This window comes from Chlorocebus sabaeus, chromosome 18, assembly GCF_047675955.1.
Source record: "Chlorocebus sabaeus isolate Y175 chromosome 18, mChlSab1.0.hap1, whole genome shotgun sequence".
NCBI lineage: Eukaryota > Metazoa > Chordata > Mammalia > Primates > Cercopithecidae > Chlorocebus > Chlorocebus sabaeus.
Genome location: NC_132921.1, coordinates 21,446,832 through 21,466,903, shown reverse-complemented (window position 1 = coordinate 21,466,903; position 20,072 = coordinate 21,446,832). Strand labels below are relative to the sequence as shown.

General features: G+C 43.4%; 1 protein-coding gene across 6 annotated transcripts in view; it reads left to right on the top strand.

The window, feature by feature from the left end:
* Positions 1-20,072, top strand: part of LOC103244205 (O-acyltransferase like protein) — a 75,833-nt gene continuing 55,761 nt past the window's right edge. For 2 of the 6 annotated variants that reach the window (XM_037987957.2, XM_037987953.2), the window contains exon 1: positions 45-275. In XM_037987957.2, coding sequence (XP_037843885.2) covers positions 125-275 — 151 coding nt within the window. In that variant the 5' untranslated portion in view covers positions 45-124. Of the gene's footprint in view, positions 276-1,696; positions 1,773-4,761; positions 4,879-20,072 lie in introns of all 6 variants that reach the window. The other 4 variants (XM_073006260.1, XM_037987955.2, XM_008013928.3 and 1 more) reach the window with 4 other exon arrangements.

The window sequence follows — 20,072 nt, the reverse complement described above, 5'->3', positions numbered from 1 at the left end:
TGTCTCTCTGCCTATTAAAGAGCGAGCATGTCCCATTTACCCACAACATATCATACACCAGTGTTTCATAAATATAAGGCTGTTTACCTAAGATGTGAGGCTTATCCTAACAGGTTAGGAGACAATGATGGACCTGACTCTACTATTTTGCCTGCTGTCTTTTCAATTTCCTTTTGTTTTTCCTGCAAGAAACATTTCTCTGAAGTGCATGCAAGATACTGATGAATTCCTTTCTGATCTGAATTCAGTGAAGCCCAAAGAATACGCTCTAAGAAGTAAGTAGGTTTCCCTGGCCCATTGCGGAGGTGAACACAGGGCAGTGGAGGTTTGTGCTGGGAGCATTCTAGACAAACTCTTGAGAATTGAAGACACAGAACCAGAAAGGAAAGAGAAGATGAGCCTTAATTTGCATTTTGCCAGGAATCAAAAAGGGAGGAGGAATTTTTAATGTAGGAGGCTCTACGATCAGTCTAGTCAGAAGAATCTCATGAAGACCAATCTCTTAAGATGAAAGGCCAGGCATGGGGGCTCACATCTGTATCCCAGCACTTTCGGAGGCCAAGGTGGGTGGATCACTTGAGGTCAGAAGTTCGAGACCTGCCTAGCGAACATGGTAAAACCCCGTCTCTACTACAAACACAAAAATTAGCCAGGTGTGGTGGTACACACCTGTAATCCCAGCTACTTGGGAGGCTGAAGCAGGAGAATCACTTGAACCTAGAAGGCAGAGGTTGCAGTGAGCAGAGATCATGTCAGCCTGGGCAATAGAGCGAGTCTTCTCAAAAAAGAAAGATGAGAATAGTTTATACACTGTATGATGCTTATTATTAACATCATTGATGTCATCAATATGGGCAACATTTCATATTGTTATATGAGATATCTTGGTTTTTTTTTTTTTTTTTTTGAGATGGAGTCTCACTCTGTCACCCAGGCTGGAATACAATGGTGTGATCTTGGCTCACTGTAACCTCTGCCTTCTGGGTTCAAGTGATTTTCCTGCCTCAGCCTCCTGAGTAGCTGGGATTATAGGCACCTGCCACCATGCCTAATTTTTGTATTTTTAGTAGAGACGGGGTTTCACCATGTTGGTCAGGCTGGTCTCGAACTCCTGACCTCGTGATCCACCTGCCTCGGCCTCCCAAAGTGCTGGGATTACAAGCATGAGCCACTGCACCTGGAGGGCTTCTTTTTCTAGACATTTAGTTTGCTTTTGGTAATGAGTTGCTTCCTTATTCGGGGGGAAAAGTCTTGCCCATTCTGTGCTTGATAGTACATGCTAAGGAGTGTGTTGGTAAATGTGCGGGCTCACGCTAGATGGAGTGAGACTGCAGCCACACTTCTTGGCATGTGATAGAGATGGACTTCGGATGGTTAGAAGTTTGTTATTAGTTTCCCAAAATCATTCCCACAACTAAAGAGACACACTTTCCTGCCAGAAAGGGACAAAAAATCAGATGTGTTTTCACCGGGGTAACCTCTTTTTCAGAAGAATGATTCATAGTTGATGCTGATGGGAACCACTAACAAGGAAAAATGTAAAAACTTGCTTTTCCCAAAGCCAGACAAACGAACATAGCAATTTACATTCACATTTTGAATGCATGACTGAAGTACTTTGTATTGAAAAATGCTTAGTAGCATAATATCCATCGTAAAGGTAATCAAAAGCTTTCATCTGATATTTTCAAAATAGCACATAAGGCCGGGCGCGGTGTCTTACACCTGTAATCCCAGCACTTTGCGAGGCCGAGGTGAGCGGATCAACTGAGGTAAGGAGTTCAGGACCAGCCTGGCCAACATAGTGAAACCCCATCTCTACTAAAAATACAAATATCAGCCCGGCATGGTCGTGGGCGCCTATAATCCCAGCTACTTGGGAGGTTGAGTAATGAGAATCGCTTGAACCTGGGAGGTGGAGGTTGCAGTGAGCCAAGATCGTGCCACTGCACTCCTGCCTGGGAGACAAGAGTGAGGCTTCATCTCAAAAAAACAAAAAACAACAAACAAAAAAATATAATTTGAAGCAGTTGCCATTCCACACGGGATTAGATGTCCGGATACTTAATGAAATAGCAAGAGAATACAAATCCAATTGATTTACTAGCCATCTTCTTCAAGCCCCATTTTGAAATTGTGTTTTGCTCCAACACTTAGTGATGTTGTAGGGAACATTCTGACAAACTGGGGCCAAATAAGCGGGCCAAGAAAATCCAGAAGGTGCCGTGGCTGGCTCAGATTCCTGGTGATGAGGTGGTGGCACATATTGTCATCATTAGTCACAGCCATGTTAACGCTATATTTGCCTTGTAAGTTGCTCTAGTCATGCACTGACCATGTTCCATCTGTAGGAGCCTGAAAATTGAAAATCTTTTAAGTTAAAAAGATTTTTCCAAGATAAATGGTTCGGGAAAGAATTGAATGATTTACCTAAGTGGATAGATGACTTAATTTATTGTAACAGATGAATACAATACTTGGTAGTTTTTTAAACTGATTTTCATTCTAATGTACCAGAAAATACTTGGCATTGTTGCTCTGACATTTTGCCTGAGATTTTTGAGCACAGCATGTCGTTCTGACCTTAGTTCTCAGTTTGGTTTTCCTGGCAGTCATGTGGATGGAAAAAGAATAAGAGTCACTGGTGAGTGAGTACTTTAATACAGTAGGCATCATTCTGAGGCTTGGGCGGGAGCGGTGCCATTTAGTTCTAGCAGCCACTATGCGGGGGAGGACAGTGTTAGTATCATCTCTTTTATAAAAGAGGAAATGGAGCCACAGAAATGCAAAGTATCCTGCCTACAGTGGTAGAAATAAGATTTGAGCTCACATCGTCCAATTCCTGAGTCTGCACTTTTAATCGTTGAATAAAATAAGCAATAACAGGGCCGGGCACAGTGGCTCACGCCTGTAACCCCAGCACTTTGGGAGGCTGAGGCAAGTGGATTGCTTGAGCTCAGGAGTTTGAGACTAGCCTGGCCAACATGGTGAAACTCGTCTCTACTAAAAATTAAAACGTTAGTCTGGTGTGGTGGCAACATGCCTGTAGTCCCAGCTGCTCAGGAGGCTGAGGTAGGAGGATTGCTTGAGCATGGGAGGCGGAGGTTGCAGAGAGTCGAGATTGCTCCACTGCACTCCAGCCTGGGTGACAGAGCAAGACTCTGTCTCAATAAAATAAAATAAAATAAGCCACAAGAGAAACAAGAAAAACAAAATAAAACCCAGCAGCAGAAAGAGTGAAGCAGAGCTACACATATGGATCACATGGAAATAACATTAAGAAGAAAAAAAGAAGCTGTAGGAAGTTATATACATACGTAAGTTTAAACAAATGCAATTTAAGGTGCTGTCGTGCTCTATGTGGTTCTGCATATGTAGTACAAATATTCAGAAATGCATGAGAATGATAACCTCCAAATTCAGTCCAGGGCTAGCCTTGGTGGGGATGCAATTAGGAACACACATTTCAAATGATTGGTCAAGTTTTATTTTTTAAGCTGGGTGGTGGGAACATAGGCACTTGTTTTATTGTTTATGACTATTTAATGTATTAAATATTGCATAATAGCCTTTTTTTTTTTTTTTTTTAGACAGTTTCACTCTTGTCACCCAGGCTAGAGTGCAATGGCGTGATCTCTGCACCTCTGCCTCCCGGATTCAAGTGATTCTCCTGCCTCAACCTCCCAAGTAGCTGGGATTACAGGCATGCGCCACCACACCCGGCTAATTTTTGCATTTTTAGTAGAAACGGGGTTTCGCCATGTTGGACAGTCTGATCTCGAACTCCTGACCTCAAGAGATCTGCCCACCTCGGCCTCCTGAAGTGCTAGGATTACAAGCATGAGCCACCATGCCCAGCTGCGTGATGGCATTTTTAAATGCCACCTCCAATCCCCAAACACGAAGACTGTGGCAGGCATGGGCTGTGTAGGAGCTTGGATAATGGGCCAGGGCCGGAGGAATAAGGTGGAGAGAGAGTCCTTGAAACATGGCTGTTCTAGAACAGGAGAGAGACTGATATTTAGAGACACTTAATCCAGCAGTGGGTAAGATAGATTAAAGGGGGCAGCCATGGTAGGAAACACTGTAGTAATCTAACTGTAAAAGGAGGCTCCGTTTCAAACTTTCCACCATCTTTTTCCATTTGCTTTCTAACATTCTCATGTCCACCATCCTTACAGAAATAAAATCCACCAAATACTTTTGTATGCTTTGGTTTTGCCACCCTCCTGGATCTTGGGGTTTTATTTTATGTCCCTTTTTACTGCTACAGTCCTCAGCGAGCATTCTGGTCTGCTTCTGGTTTTGTTGCTGTTGTTTTAAGCTCCGTAAACCTCAGAAGTCCCACATTCAACCTCTTATCACGTACAAAAACCACATCCAGGCCAGGCACAGTGGCTCATGCCTGTAATCCCAGTACTTTGAGAGGCCCAGGCAGGCAGTTCACCTGAGGTCAGGAGTTCAAGAGCAACCTGGCCAACATCGTGAAGCCCCATCTTTACTAAAAATACAAAAATTAGCTGGGCGTGGTGGTGGGCGCCTGTAATCCTGGCTACTTGGGAGGCTGAAGCAGGAGAGTTGCTTGAACCCAGGAGGCAGAGGCTGCAGTGAGCTGAGATCACTCCATTGCACTCCAGCCTGGGTGACAAGAACGAAACTACATCTCAAAAACAAAACACAACAAAAACCACATCCCAAAAGATCACTGGTATCCTCTCTCCTGATTATTTTACATGTTCTTTCTCCTTGATGTCTACAAAGAGTCAAACTCTGTAAAATACTTGAAGGGATTTATTCTGAGCCAAAATGAGTGACTGATGTCCTGTGACACAGCCCCAGGAGATCCTGAGAACATATGCCCAGGTGGCCAGACTGCAGGTTGGTACATTTCAGGGAGATATGAAACATCAGTCAATACACGTAAGATGTGTATTGGTTTGGTCTGAAAAGGCAGGACAACTGGAAGGGGGTGGGGTGGCTTCTAGGTCATAGGTGGATTCAAAGCTCTTCCTATTGGCAATTGGTTGAAAGAGTTTATCTAAAGACTCCAGGTAACAAGCTTCAGAGACAATAGATAGTCAATGTCTCTTATCAGACTTAAGTCTCCTCTATCAGTCTTATGTTAACACTGGCCAGTTGTGCCTGAATTCTGAAAGGGAGGAGGGTGTAATGAGGGATGTCCCCCCTCCCTTCCCATTGTGACCTGAACTAGTTTTTCAGGTTGACTTTGGAATGCCCTTGGCTGAAAGGAAGGGTGCATTCAGATGGTTGGGGGTCTTAGAATCGTATTTTTGGTTTACATTAACCACCATGGAATGAGCTGCCTTCCTCTTTCTTCATACTTGTCTATTTCTATTACAATTCAGGGTTGGTCCCTGTCTGGGCTGTCCTTCTATGTTGATAATTGGTCTCTTTTCTCCTTCTCTTTCTCTCTCTGCCTGACCCCCTGAACCTTCCCACAGGCACTTTGTTCCTTTCCTTATTGTACTTCTCTTGTAAACGAATCAAGGTTTAGAGACAGGATACTAAGCAGTGGAAATTGTGCTAGGCTGGCAATAAGGCCTGGGACCACCTCCTGGTTAGGCCAATCACCAGCCGCGTGGCCTCACCCAAGCCACATCACCTTGTTTAACACATTGCCTTTAACAAGGTTCCTCACCTGTAAATGGACAGGCTGTGTACTCAATTCTGGAAATCTACAGCAACTTTAAAGGATTCCAACCAAACCCTCATAGTTTACCTACAACAAACCTGCACATATACCCAGAACCTAAAATAAAAAAAAGCCCAGTAGTGTGCTACAGACAGTCTGTGCTGGCTTGAGAGTGCCAATTGTTAAGTGTCAAGGTGGTTGTTAAATATAATTATTTTTAGGGGCTAACTCACGCAAATTTACAATTAAATTATATTAAGAAGGAAAGTAATAGATTTTTTTTTTTTTTTTTTGAGACTGAGTCACTCTGCCACCCAGACTGGAGTACAGTGGGGCAATCTTGGCTCACTGCAGCCTCCCCCTCCTGGGTTCAAGCAATTCTCCTGCCTCAGCCTTCGGAGCAGCTGGGATTACAGGTGTGCGCTGCCATACCTGACCAATGTTTATATTTTTAGTAGAGATGGGGTTTCACCAAGTTGGTCAGGCTGTTCTCAAACTCCTGACCTCAGGTGATCTGCCCACCTTGGCCTCCCAAAGTGCTGAGATTACAGGTGTAAGCCACCATGCCCAGCCCAAAAGTAATAAATATTCAAAACTCATCACTTCCTAATTATTTTACTACATTGAAAAAAAAATCTATGTCTTATGTTAACACCGGCCGGTTGTGCCGGGTACAGGCTGGGTACAGTGGCTCACGCCTGTAATCCCAGCACTTTGGGAGGCTGAGGTGGGTGGATCACGAGGTCAGGAGATTGAGACTATCCTGGCCAACATGGTGAAACCCCGTCTGTATTAAAAATACAAAAGTTAGCTGGGTGTGGTGGCATGTGCCTGTAATCCCAACTACTCAGGAGGCTGAGGCAGAAGAATCGCTTGAACCTGGGAGGCAGAGGTTGCAAAGAGCCAAAATTGCGCCACTGCACTCCAGCCTGGTGACAGAGTGAGACTGTCAAAAAATAAAGAAAAAAAAATCTATCTGTATTCTTAAAGCTATTTACAGCTCTCGTGTCTGTATAGTGGAAGTCACTGCTGTGCTACTGTGCGTGGCCTTCTAAGTTCGTGTTCAAGGATGTCACCTTGAGAGCTGGGAGTCAGCCACGGGGCCCTGTCTTCATCAGGGAAGTCAGCAATAGCTGTAAGTCAGGGCTTGATTTATTGTTTTATTGTCTAGACTGAGGAAATTGATGGATAAAATCTTGAGTGCAAATTAGAAGTGTGTAATGTCTAACCATTACATTATGAATAGCAAAAAAAGATAAGGAAGTATCTTCAGTACTCCAACTGTCATAAAATTCAGCAAAAAATTTGCTCACATCATGGACAAATAAGTTCTGACATACATCTTCCTTGTTTCACGTCGGTATTACTCATTAACGTGAATGAAAATATCAACATTCATGTGGGACGATACTTAGTCAACTGAAACCATAGACTGGCTACGGACACAAGAGTTGGGTAAAAATCAATGAAAGTATTCTGAGAGAATCGATTCATTATACGTGGAATTGATACTAAGGACCTCATTATTATACTACAGGCTTCATTATTTGTAATTTGTGTATGTTATAGGCTGACTTGTGTTTCCCTCAAATTCATGTGTTTAAGTCCCAGTATGTCAGGATGGGATTCTATTTGGAGACAGGGTCTTTGAAGAGATAATTGGACCAGACTTGGTGATTTATGCCTGTAATCCCAGCTCTTTGGGAGGCCGAGGTGGGAGGATTGCTTGAGCCCAGGAGTTCAAGACCAGCCTGGGCAACAGGGCTAAACTATCTCTACAAAAAATACAAAAGTTTAGCTGGGCATGGTGGCACATGCCTGTAATCTCGGCTGCCCAGGAGTCTAAGGTGGGGGGATCACCTGAGCCTGGGAGTTCGAGGCTACAGAGAGCTGTGATTGTGGCACTGTATTCCAGCCTGGGTGACGGAGCAAGACCCTATCTCAAAAAAAAAAAAAAAGAGAGATTATTAAGCCCAGATGAGTTGAGTTGGGGTGGGGGTTGTCTTAACCAATAACTGGTGCCCCTTATAAGAAAAGGAGCTTGGGACATAGACATACATGGAGGGAAGACCACATGGGGACACAAGAAGACGGTCTCCTAGAGGATAAGGAGAGAGGCCTCTGAAGCAGCCAACCCTGCCAGTGCCTTGATCTCAGGCATACAGCCTCCAGAACTGGCAGAAATGAATTCCTGCTGTTTAAGCCACCCAGTCTGTGGTACTTCATTATGGCAGCCCTAGCGAATGAATCCAGTGTCGCACACGGTTTTTATATCAGTGTAATCGATACTAATCCCCACCTGGTGAGTGTTACAGCTTGAACGTGTCTTCCCAAAAGATATGTTGAAACCATAACCCCCTGGTTCCTGTGAATGTTAAGTTACTTGGAAATAAGGTCTTTGCAGATATGTAACGGGAGGTAATAGTAGATTAGGGTAGGCCCTAATCCCATTATTGGTGTCCTTATAAAAGGGAAATTTGGACACAGACACAGAGGGAGAACGTTCCATAAGGGTGGAGAAGAGATTGGGGTGATGCCTCCCGGCCTAGGGTTGCTGGCAACCTCTAGAAGCTAGGAGAGCATGAAACTGGTTCTTCCTCGGAGCCTCCGAAGGGAACCAATGCTGCTCAGCCCTTGATTTCAGATTTCTAGTCCCTAGAACTGTGAGATAATACATCTCTGTTGTTTTAAGCCACCCAGTTTGTGGAAAATTCTGAAGACAGTACTAGCAAACTAATACAAAGAACTACGAATTAACACTTCTCAAATGCACTCTAGAATCAAAAGCATGTATTTATCATCCAGAATGGAGAGAAAAAGAAAAATACAAAGTAAAGCACTGTGCCTCGGGTAGGTCCAGGGACTCATTTTCCTTGAGATGTAGCAGAGCTTTTTTTTTTTTTTTTTTTTTTTTTTTTTGTTTTGAGGAGTCTCACTCCGTCACCAGGCTAGAGTGCAGTTGCACGATCTCAGCTCACTGCAACCTCTACCTCACCGGTTCAAGTGATTCTCCTGCCTCAGCCTTCCAAGTAAGCTGAGACTACAGGTGCACACCAACACACCTGGCTCATTTTTGTATTTTTTCTGGTAGAGACGGGTTTTGCCGTGTTGGCCAGGCTGGTCTTGAACTCATGACCTCAGGTGATCTGCCTGCCTTGGCCTCCCAACATGCTGGGATGACAGGTGTGAGCCACCGTGCCTCGCCCCAGAGCACTTTCTTAAAGTGCAACCAGCCCATGTGTGTCTACAGCAGAGAACTTGCAGGGGAAGCTACTGATGTGGAATTTTAACTTCCCTCAGCAGATCTCGGCTCCTCTCCAGGTTTCATGTGATTGCTGCTTTTTGCTGCACTTGATTCCTCTGGGACAGAATGATGAGGGAGGAAGGGAGGCCTCAGGATCCCAAGCAGCCTGCAGGGCTTTTCATTTCCTGTTTCTCTAATCTCATCACATTCTTGAAAATTTCCCCAAGCAGCTACTTTTGCTCTGAGACTTTCTTAACCCTTTAAGTCCCTCTTCCCTGGTTCCTATACCAAGCCCTGAGCCCACCCTATTGGCCAGAGTACTGAGCTTCCTACTCGGGCCACCTGCTCCCTTTGGATTCCACGTTTCCCTCCTGGAATGCTTATTTCATGTCTCTTGTCCGTGGGCCTCATCTTCTCTCCTGGAAGCCAAGGCCACAGCTGATGCCTTGTCGGAGGCAGGGGTCTGCAGGCAGACACTGAATGGACTAGCACCCATCACAGGCCCCTGGCCGAGCCTGGGTCCCCTGTCACCAGGGCAGATCTGGTCATCTTGATCTTCAGTCTCTGAATGTTGCCTCTTTTCCCACCCAGTTGTTAGTCTGAAGGGCATTTTACTCAAGGCCAGACCCTCTCCTGATACTAGAGCAAGGGACAGAAAAGATGCTGAAATGAAGCAAATGTTAAGGTAAAGGGTGAAACTGGGCTTCACTGAAATTCTGGGTTCACTGGATACCAAATATCCATGCTGCAGTAGACTGCAACACGGTCCCCCAAAAGACATCCCAATTCCCAGAGCCTGTGAATATTACCTTATATGGAAACAGGGTCCTTGCAGAAGTGATTAAATTAAGGATCTTAAAATGTGGGGGTTGTCCTGGATTATCCAGGTGGGCCCTAAATGCAGCCCCATGTATCCTTAGAAGAGAGTGACAGGCCGGGCATGGTGGCTCACGCTGGTCATCCCACACTTTGGGATGCTGAGGCAGGTGGATCACTGAAGGTCAAGAGTTCAAAACCAGTCTGTCCAACATGGTGAAACCTCGTCTTTACTATAAATACAAAAATTAGCCAGGCATGGTGGCAGGTGCTTGTAATCCCAGCTACTTGGGAGGCTGAGGCAGGAGAATTGCTTGAAACTGAAAGGTAGAAGTTGGAGTGAGCTGAGATCGTGCCACTGCACTCCAGCCTGGGTGACAGTGAGACTTCATCTCAAGAAAAAAAAAAAAGGGAGACAGGAGGAAATATGCATCCACCACACATGCACACGGAGACGATGTGGCCAGAGGCAGAGTTTGGAATGCTGTGGCCACCATCCAAGGGAGGCCAGCAGCTGGAGGAAGGAAAGAACAGATTCTTCCCTGAAGCCTCCACAAGGAGTGCAGCCCTTGCTAACACCTTGGTTTCAGTGCAGTCATATTTATTTTGGATTTCTGGCCTCCAGAACTGTGAGCAAATAACTTTCTATAGTTTTAAGCTATGAAATCTGTGGTAATTGTTACAGCAGCCACAAGAAGTTAATATGCAGGCTATTCTTGGTCTTTTGGTCTAAGATTAATAGCCGACCAGACACAAGGGGGACTGCCAGGAGGTGTCTGCTAAGAGCCTGTCTCGGGAACTAGGCTGTGAAACGGAGAGCACATTCAGCTCTTTTACCACAAGGAAATCTCTGGCACCTGCTAGTTAGCATTTTACCTGCATGCCCTGTATCGTCAACTATAAGGCAAGGACTATTCTTGTTTTCAAAAATCTCCAATGTAACACAGCAATCTGGTAGGTGCTTAATAAAAGCTTGAACGTCATAATTCCTTTCAGGATTTGTTTCTGGCCTAGCATTCCAGAAGCTTCCACTGCCTTCAACTTCATGATGTCAACACATCCTATTTAAAAACTTAAGACTGTAGACCAAGGTCTCCTTTTTCCTCTATTCAAACCCAGAAATTAATCAGCTGTGCATTTTAATATCCACATTTCATTGCCACCAAGTGAGAAAGAAAATTTGCCTGCCAATTAGCACAGAATTGAAACAAGTTGTTTTTAATCTTTTGAAAATGAAACTTGGAACAACTGCCATATGATTTGAAGTAGCAGGTGCGATTAATCATTCATTTATTCTATTTCTCCCTCCCATGACAATCACAATTTATTTTGATTTGGAGGGTGCCCGTGCCCTGGCATCTCTCAGGTTCTTGACAGAAGCTAATTAAGGATTAGTTTGGAAAAGAGCAACTTGTCCATTTGAATTCATACTCAGAAAGGAAACAAATGCAATTTGAAAATTTGCACAAAATATGAGCTCAGCTAGACAACTGCAAATGCGATCAGCTTAGAAAGCAAATACCAACTGGAAAGAAAACTAGAATTTAACCTTCTCAAATGAAGAATGGGATATTCTTCATGTGCCCTTCAGGGTTTACCTAAGGAGGGAGACAGCCTCCGTTTTGACATCTCTTTTGTTTCTGTCTCCTTCAAGGCTTATGGTTCCAGACCCTTTCTTACACTTCAGGCTACAGAGTTGGGGCTACTCCATGATGGAAAAGAGGATTTGAAAATCATTTAGTCTGTTATAGGCTGGGTGTGGTGGCTCACGCCTGTAATCCCAGCACTTTGAGAGGCCGAGGCAGGTGGATCGCCTGAGGTCAGGAGTTTGACACCAGCCTGCCCAACATGGTGAAACCTCATTTCTACTAAAAATACAAAAATTAACCGGGTGTGGGTGGTACATGTCTGTAATCCCAGCTACTTGGGAGGCTGAAGCACGAGAGTTGCTTGAACCCAGGAAGCAGAGAGGTTGCAGTGAGCCGAGATCGTGCCACTGCACTCCAGCCTGGGTGACAGCAAGATTCTGTCTCAAAAAAAAAAAAAAAAAAAAAAAAAATGAGTCTGTTACAGTAAACGCATCCAGTTTGTTTTGTTTTTCTGACACAAAGAGACTTCAAAATGTCTCTGTGGAGCTGGATTTTGGGCATTTGAACTTAATTTTTTTTAAGTTTAATTTGATTCAGCAAATGTTCATTGAGCTCCTGCTCTGAGAGATGCATGAAGACACAGCGCCTCCTCCCTCCCCTCACCGTGGGAGACACGTACACAGTGTCAACCTACCTTTTAGTGTGACATGTAAGCAAGAATCTGGAATGCTTCTTAGGGAAGAACATCCTTCAGTAGACTTAAAGGATGATTCAACATTTGCCAGGCAGATGGAAAGGGGAACATTCCACGCTTAAAGACAGTGTCGCCTGGTGCGTTCTGTATCTTGGAGCAGAAGAAATGAGCGTGGGTTGGGAGGATGAGCCCCAAGGGGCAAGTCAGGTCACGAAGGGCCTTTTAAACCGTACTCAGGAGTCTGGAATTAATCCTCAAACAGAGTAGGCAAGCCTGGCTGCTCATTATAATCACCTGGGACATTTTGAAAAAACAATTAAAGCTCAAGCCTCACCCCTGACCAATTAAGTCATTCTTTGTCGGGGTGGAGACTGGGTGTATTTTTTTTAATGTCTCAGGTGATTCGAATGCCCACCAGAATTCCCGCCAGAGCTGAGAATCACAGCCGTAGCTAAGAGGTCTGCAAAGGTTTTCCCTAAAGGGCCTGATAGTAAATATTTTCAGCTTTGTCAGCGAGAGGGTCTCTCTTACAGCTACTCACCCTGCCATTTTGTGGGAAAGCAGCTCTGACAATATGTAAATGAATGAGCATGGCCCTATTAAAAATCAACTTTTCTTAAAAGACAAGCAGGGTTATAGTTGGCCAACCCCTACTCTAGATGATGGGACGCCATTAAGAATTTAAGAAGCATATTGATTCAAAAATTTTTACAGATTATTACATAAATAATACATGAATTTGTTCACACTGTAAATGAATCTAAATAATGCAGACAAAGTTCAAGACCTTTTTATTCCCTCATTCAAATACCAGTCCCTTTCCTAGATAATAACTGTTATCAATGAGGTATAAATTTTTCTAGAATTTTCTCCTTCCTCTTTTTGGTATGTACTAGAAAGATATAATTTTTTACGTTTAAAAAATGTATTTATTTTTCTTGCCAGGCATGGTGGCCTGTAATCCAGCACTTTGGGAGGCCAAGGTGGGAGGATCACTTGAGTCCAGGAGTTCAAGACCAGCCTGGGCAACATAATGTATAGACCCTGTCTATACAAAAATAAAAAAACAAAATTAGCTGGGTGTAGTGGTGTGTACCTGTAGTCCTAGCTACTCAGGAGGCTAAGGTGGAAGGATTGCTTGAGCCTGGGAGGTCAAGGCTGTAGTGAGCTGAGATCATACCACTGCACTCCAGCCTGGGTGACAGAGTAATGCCCTGTTTCAAATATATATATATGTAGAGAGACAGAGAGAGTATATGTTTATATTGTGTGTGTGTGTATATATATGTATGTATTTCTTAAACTTGCTTTTTCCCCTACATAATAATTCGTCTTGGAGTATTTCCACAGCAGTAAATATGTATCTCTTTTTAGTTTTTGCATAGCATAATAAAATATGAACTATGAAAGCCCCGCGGCTCATTTAACAATTTTCTGAGAGAGGTTGAACTATTTGGAATTGTGAACATTAAACTGTTTTATCCTACAAAATGACATTTTGAAATGGTTAAACCTCACAGTCTGTGTCCAATTTTTTGCCATTACAAGCATTACTGCCGCAAGCATCTTGCATTGTGTGCTCATGTGTATATCCCTGGGGCAGATTCTGAGACGTTGACTTGCTGGATCACTGTGCCTCGCAGTTAGAAAGGAGTCTTTGGCTAAACCCCAGACACTGACTCTGGCAAACTTCAACATAAAGGAAAGCTATTGGCAAAGTATGGGCCAGCTCAGAGGAGGCAGGGAAAGGCTAAAGACCTGCTTCCTGGCGGATGAGTGGAGCCCAAGCTTGGCTTTGGGACCTTTCTCCCTCCACTATATTCCTGGCAGAGGGTTGACTGTGTGTCACAGTGATGGGCAGTAAGGCTTGGAGTGGCTTCCAGGGACCCCTTTGGCCTCTGTAATGAGAGGACAGAGCACCTTGATTTTTTGGTCAAGATTGTGCACAGCTGGGCAGTGGTATTCTCTAAAAGAAAATCTAGTTGCTTACTAGGAGAGAGAATGGCTTCCAGGAGACCAAAAAAACTTCTTCAGGCAGGGTGTGGTGGCTCACGCCTGTGATCCCAGCACTTTGGGAGGCTGAGGCAGGTGGATTGCTTGAGCTCAGGAGTTCAAGACCAGCCTGAGCTATATGGCAAAACCTTGTTTCTATCAAAATAAATAAATGTATTCATATTTTTACCGTCTTAGTTCATTTTCTGCTACTATAACAGAATATCATAGACTAGATAATTTATAAAGAAAAGAGATTTATTTTCTCACAGTTCTGGAGGCTGGGAAGTCTAAGAGCATGGTGTCGGCATCTGGTAAGGGACTTTGTGCTGTGTTATCCCGCAGTGGAAGGTGGAAAGGTAAATGAGAGAGAAAGCATAAGGAACCAGGCTTGCTTTTATAATAACCCACTCTCTACACAAGTGACCTGGTCCTGCAATAATGACATTAGTCCATTTTTAGGTCTCTTATCAAGCCTAATGAGCTCTTATTAGACCTCACCTTCCAATACTGGTACATTGGGGACTCAATTTCCAACACATGAATTTTGGACACTCACCAATACTTAATTGTATTAACCTTTAAAATTTCAACCAATACAGTAAGTAGAATATCTAATTGCTGTTCACTGGCAAGACTGAACAACTTTCTCCTATTTATTAGTCAGTTGGATTTCCTTCTCCAAGGGTTTCCTGTTTGTAGCTTTTGTGGATTTTAAATCATTTCTTTGGCGTTTTAAAAATGTTTGCTTTGTGCCGGGCACCGTAGCTCACGCCTGTAATCTCAGCACTTTGGGAGGCTGAGGCAGGTGGATCATGAAGTCAGGAGTTTGAGACCAGCCTAGTCAACATGGTGAAACCCCATCTCTACTAAAAATATAAAACTTAGCTGGGTGTGGTGGTGCACGCCTGTAATCCCAGCAACTTGGGAGGCTGAGGCAGGAGAATTGCTTGAACCTGGGAGGTGGAGGTTGCAGTGAGCTGAGATCACACCACTGCACTCCAGCCTGGGCAACAGAGCAAGACTCCACCTCAAAACAAAAAAAGTTTGCTTTGTAAGGGTGCTTTATATATTCTGAATGCAATTCTTTATCTAAGTTATAAATATAGTGACCGTGTTCTCTCCTTACCTTTTAACTATGTTCACGGGGCCTTGAAGAGTTTAAAGGAGGGGAGGGACATGGTCAGTCTTGTGGTTCATCTCAGTCTAGAAGATCACCAATGGCTATAAACGGCCAAGTTGCACACCAGCTCTAAGGTTCTGAGTGTGGTGAGAGACAAGGAGACTCAAACTCATTGGAGGGAAAATGGGAGGGTCAGTAATTCTCATTCCAGCAAAAACCTGGAATAATGAAAACCTATGGAAAAGAGGTCACTGATAATCACCTGCTGGCTGAGCCCAAGTGGTCTGACGCAGTGGAACTGGCCGAAGAAGAGGCGAAGGCTCCTCAAAAGCCAGTTAACCGATGAACTCAGCAAGTACTGTTTGTCAAGTTAGGACCAGGAGGTTTTCAAAATAACATATTCCCTTTTTTTTTTTTTTTTTTTTTTGAGACAGAGTCTCACTCTATCTTTCAGGCTTGAGTGCAGTGGTGTGATCATGGCTCACTGCTGCCTTGACCTCCCCTGGTAAGGTAACCCACCTCAGTCTCTTGAGTAGCTGGGACTACAGGTGCAAGCCACTATGCCTGGCTAATTTTTTGTATTTTTTGTAGAGAGATGGGGTTTTGCCACATTGCCCAGAGTGGTCTTGTGCTTGTGGGCTCAAGCGATCCACCTGCCTCAGACCCCAAAGGTGCTGGAATTACAGGCATGAGCCACTGCACTCGGCCTACATATTTCCTTTTGTTTTTCTTTTTTTTTTTTTAAAGCACATATGTAAGCAAAATGCAGTTCCTTCAACCTGATTTCCAGATTAAATCTCAGAAATCCAACTGTAGTAGTTAAGACAGAAATGCAGGAGGACCAGGGTCATTTCACAAGCTTTATTGGGGTTTTCTCCCCACTCCTTCTAAGGAATACCATTATCTTTAGTTATGCCTAAGAATCTATATTCCAAACTGACAAGTAAAAACTGGGTCCTTGTGTCTATTTGAAAGAGTAAGAGGTTATGAATTCTGCTTAAACTGGGTTTGAATACACAGCTCTAATTCTTGCTAGCAATTAAAAGGAGGTAGGTTTCTGTTGTTGTGCATATTATCATTTCTGAGCCTCAGTTTTCTCACTTCTACTACCCTTTACTGGTAATGTGACCTTGAGTGAGTGACATGACCTCCCTGTGCCTCAGTTTCCATATCTGTAAAATGGAGACTATAATGATTACTTAACTCATTACGTTACACAATTGTGTGAGGGTTAAATGAGACAATGGACAGAAAGCAACTGAAAACATGCCGGGCACACACTAGGGCCTACATGTTAGTTGTTATTGTCATAATGCACAGATCTGCCTGAGTCCTGGCAACATTCGTCTTGCCATGTAATTTTAAGGGAAAGAAGTCAAATGGACCATAGCCATCAAGCTTGAAAACTCCAACTGGGCCAGGCACAGTGGCTCACGCCTGGAATCCCTGCACTTTGGGAGACCAAGGCGGGTGGATCACCTGAGGTCAGGAGTTTGAGACCAGCCTGACCAACATGGTGAAACCCCGTCTCTACTAAAAACACAAAAATTAGCCAGGCGTGGTGGCAGGTGCCTGTAATCCCAGCCTGGTCATTCATTCATTCATTCACCCTTCTGGCCTCTGCCTTCGGTCCTCTTTCTTCCCTAAGAAGCTGGGGGATCGCAGTAGCAGGAGATTATGTCTTCTCAGTGCTGCTTCTTTCAGATAATTTGAGGGAAAATTCCAGACTGAGAGAGTTGTTTGGTAGGGCTGGGATTGCCGCTGATTCCATGTGCCAGGGTTTTCTGCCCTGAGGGTCGTGCTCTCTTCTCTGCACTCTTTCCATTTCTGAGGCAGCACACACTCTGGGGGCTGGCGTCACATGTTCTTGAACACACGCACTTCACCAGACAAAGAGTGTAAGAGTGCACAAGCCAACACACCCAAATCCTTGAGGAGCAGGCACCTAAAAGGGGGACACTGGACTGAAGAACATGTGTACTACGTGAAGCTGAATGATTGGAACAGGTGGGTCATCAGGAATATAAAAAAGCACAATAAATGTAATCAGAGATAAGGGAGAATATGACTGATACAAAGCGCGAAAAAACAATCATAAAAAGTCAAGAGGAACAGTTGAAATCAAAACAAAATAGATGGGATAGATAGTAAGACGGATAGAGGTCAAGAAAAATTAGTGAGTTGGAAGATCAGTTTGAAGATCTCTCAAACCAGTGCAGGAAAGGATAAAGAGACGTGAAGGTTAAAGAAAAACCAAAAAATATTGAGGCTAAAGGTGCCAACAGTTGGATAATAGAAACCAAAAGGAGAAATGTAACAAAGCAAATGGAAGAAGGCAATATTTGAACACATAATGACAATACTTTCTCTGGAATTAAAGGAAGATTAAAAATATCAAGTTGAAAGGGTTTACAGTACGCTAAAATAAAGAAAATTTACACCTGAGTATATGTCAGTAGAGATAAAATTAAGAATATTAAAAGCAATGAGGAAATTCTAAAAACTTCTGGAGAGAACAGCAATCAGATTGACATCAGACTTCAAAATTACAGAAGAAAAGCTGAAAGAGAAACCTTCTCTGTATGGAAACTAAATATTATATTACCAGCTAACTCTTTGTAAAAAAAAAAAAAAGAAAGAAAGAAAGTGCACTGGAAAGTTGTGTGAGTGCACACACACACACTTAGAGCTGAATGATAATGAAAACACCAGACATCAAAATTTAGATACAGATATAGCAGTACTTAGAGGAAAATTCCTTGCTCTCAATACCTGTTACAAGGATGTAAGAAAGGTTGAAAACATGAGCTAAGCAATCAACTCAATAAATTTATAAAAGACAAACAGATCAATCTCAAAGAAACAATAAGGACATAATAAAAATAAGGTCAGACCAGCCTGGCCAACACAGTGAAACACTGTCTCTGCTAAAAATACAAAAATTAGCTGGGCATGGTGGCGGGCACCTGTAGTCCCAGCTACTCGGGAGGCTGAAGCAGAAGAATCCCTTGAACCCAGGAGGTGGAGGTTGCGGTGAGCCGAGATGGTGCCACTGCACTCCAGTCTGGGTGACAGAGTAAGACTCCATCTCAAAAAAAAAAAAAAAAAAAAGGTCAGAAATCAATGAGACAGAAAAGAAACAAACCCATAAAGAATACCAAGATTAGCAAAACCAAAAGCCGATTGTTAGAGTTCTCAAGCAATAGTGAAGGAGGACAAGTGAGAAAAGATACAAATAAAAACTGAAGAATGAAAAAGGAGTAAATATAGATACAACAAAGAATAAAAAATAATAAATGAATATTTGGAAAGCAAAACAAAATGAATAAATTTTAAAAATTTTGAATGATTCAAAAAGAAATAGAAAAATGGAAAAGCATTTGAAATTAAGACCTTCCTTCTTACCAAATTATAGACTATGATGGTTGAAACAGTTCCATTCTACCCAATTTCTTATAATATACAATCCCAGTTGTTCCAGCAAACTTCGAAAGTGTGAAAGTTGCCCATCTCACTTTACTTTTTTAAACCTTTTATTTTAAATAATTATAGGTGCACAGGAAGTTGCAAGAATAGTTCAGTGATGTATCAGTTGTACCCATGGGATTTTAATTTATAGAAATGACTTAGTGTCTCCACTGAAAGGACAATGCCATTGAAAGATGATTTTTAGGCCAGGCGTGGTGGCTCATGCTTATAATCTCAGCACTTTGGGAGGCCCAGGCAGGTGGATCATGAGGTCAGGAGTTCAAGGCCAGCCCAGCCAACATGGTGAAACCGCATCTCTACTAAAAATACAAAAAAATTAGCTGGGCGTGGTGGATGGGTGCCTGTAATCCCAGCTACTCGGGTGGCTGAGGCAGAGACTTGCTTGAGCCTGGGAGGCAGAGGTTGCAGTGAGCCGAGATCATGCCACTGCACTCCAGCCTGGGAAACAGAGTGAGACTGTCTCAAAAAAAAAAAAAAAAAAAAGATGATTTTTATTACTCACATTTCCTGGAAGGAGGGGCCTGCCATGCCACACAGGAGGGGTCTGCCATGCCACACAGAGCCACCTGGGGAAGCATACAATTGGCCAGGAGGCAGGAGGGTGAAGGAGAAGCATAGGTCACTGCCTTTGTCGGGGTTTCTGAAGGGAAGCCAGGCAGAGCAGGGTGAACAGTGCAGGACCGGCTGGTTTGAACACTGTAGGTGGGCTCTGGGTAACATGGGTGATCTCAGATTGTCTGGCACCTGGCTCTGGGGTGCTTTAGGGCAGAGGAACATTGACTTGGTGTGTGAGAGTTTGATAAAGGCGATAGCTGGGGTCATGTGCTCTGGATTGATTCATTTCCATGTTAAAGGTATGCTCCTAGGATGAGCCTTTGCTCCTTCTAAGAATTGGGTAGCCATGGGAGGGGCAGTCTCTTCTCAGTCAGCGAGGCCACACATATCAGAGTTTGACAAATACAGAAAATAAGAAAATGTAGTTAACACAATTGAGTGATGAATGAGTGAATGCCAAATAGACAAATACAAATTCTATGAAAACACAGAACAAGAAGGGTTTCACATATCTTTCATCCAGTTTTCCCCAATTGTGTCAAACATAATTATAGCTTTTTTTTTTTTTTTTTTTTTTTTTTTTTTTTTTTGAGACAGGGTCTCACTCTGTCACACAGGCTGGAGTGTAGTGGCAAAATCTCAGCTCATTGCAACCTCTGCCTCCTGGGCTCAAACAATCCTCCTACCTCAGCCTCCTGAGTATCTGGGACTATAGGCATGTACCACCATGCTTGGCTAATTTTTTGTTTTGTTTTGTTTTGTTTTGTTTGTATTGTAGAGACAGGGTTTCACCATTGCCCCAGCTGGTCTTGAACTTGAGCAATCCACCCGTCTTGGCTTCCCAAAGTGGAATTACAGGTGTGAGCCACCTTGCCTGACCTATAGTACAATATTTTTTTGAAAGGAAATTGATGTTG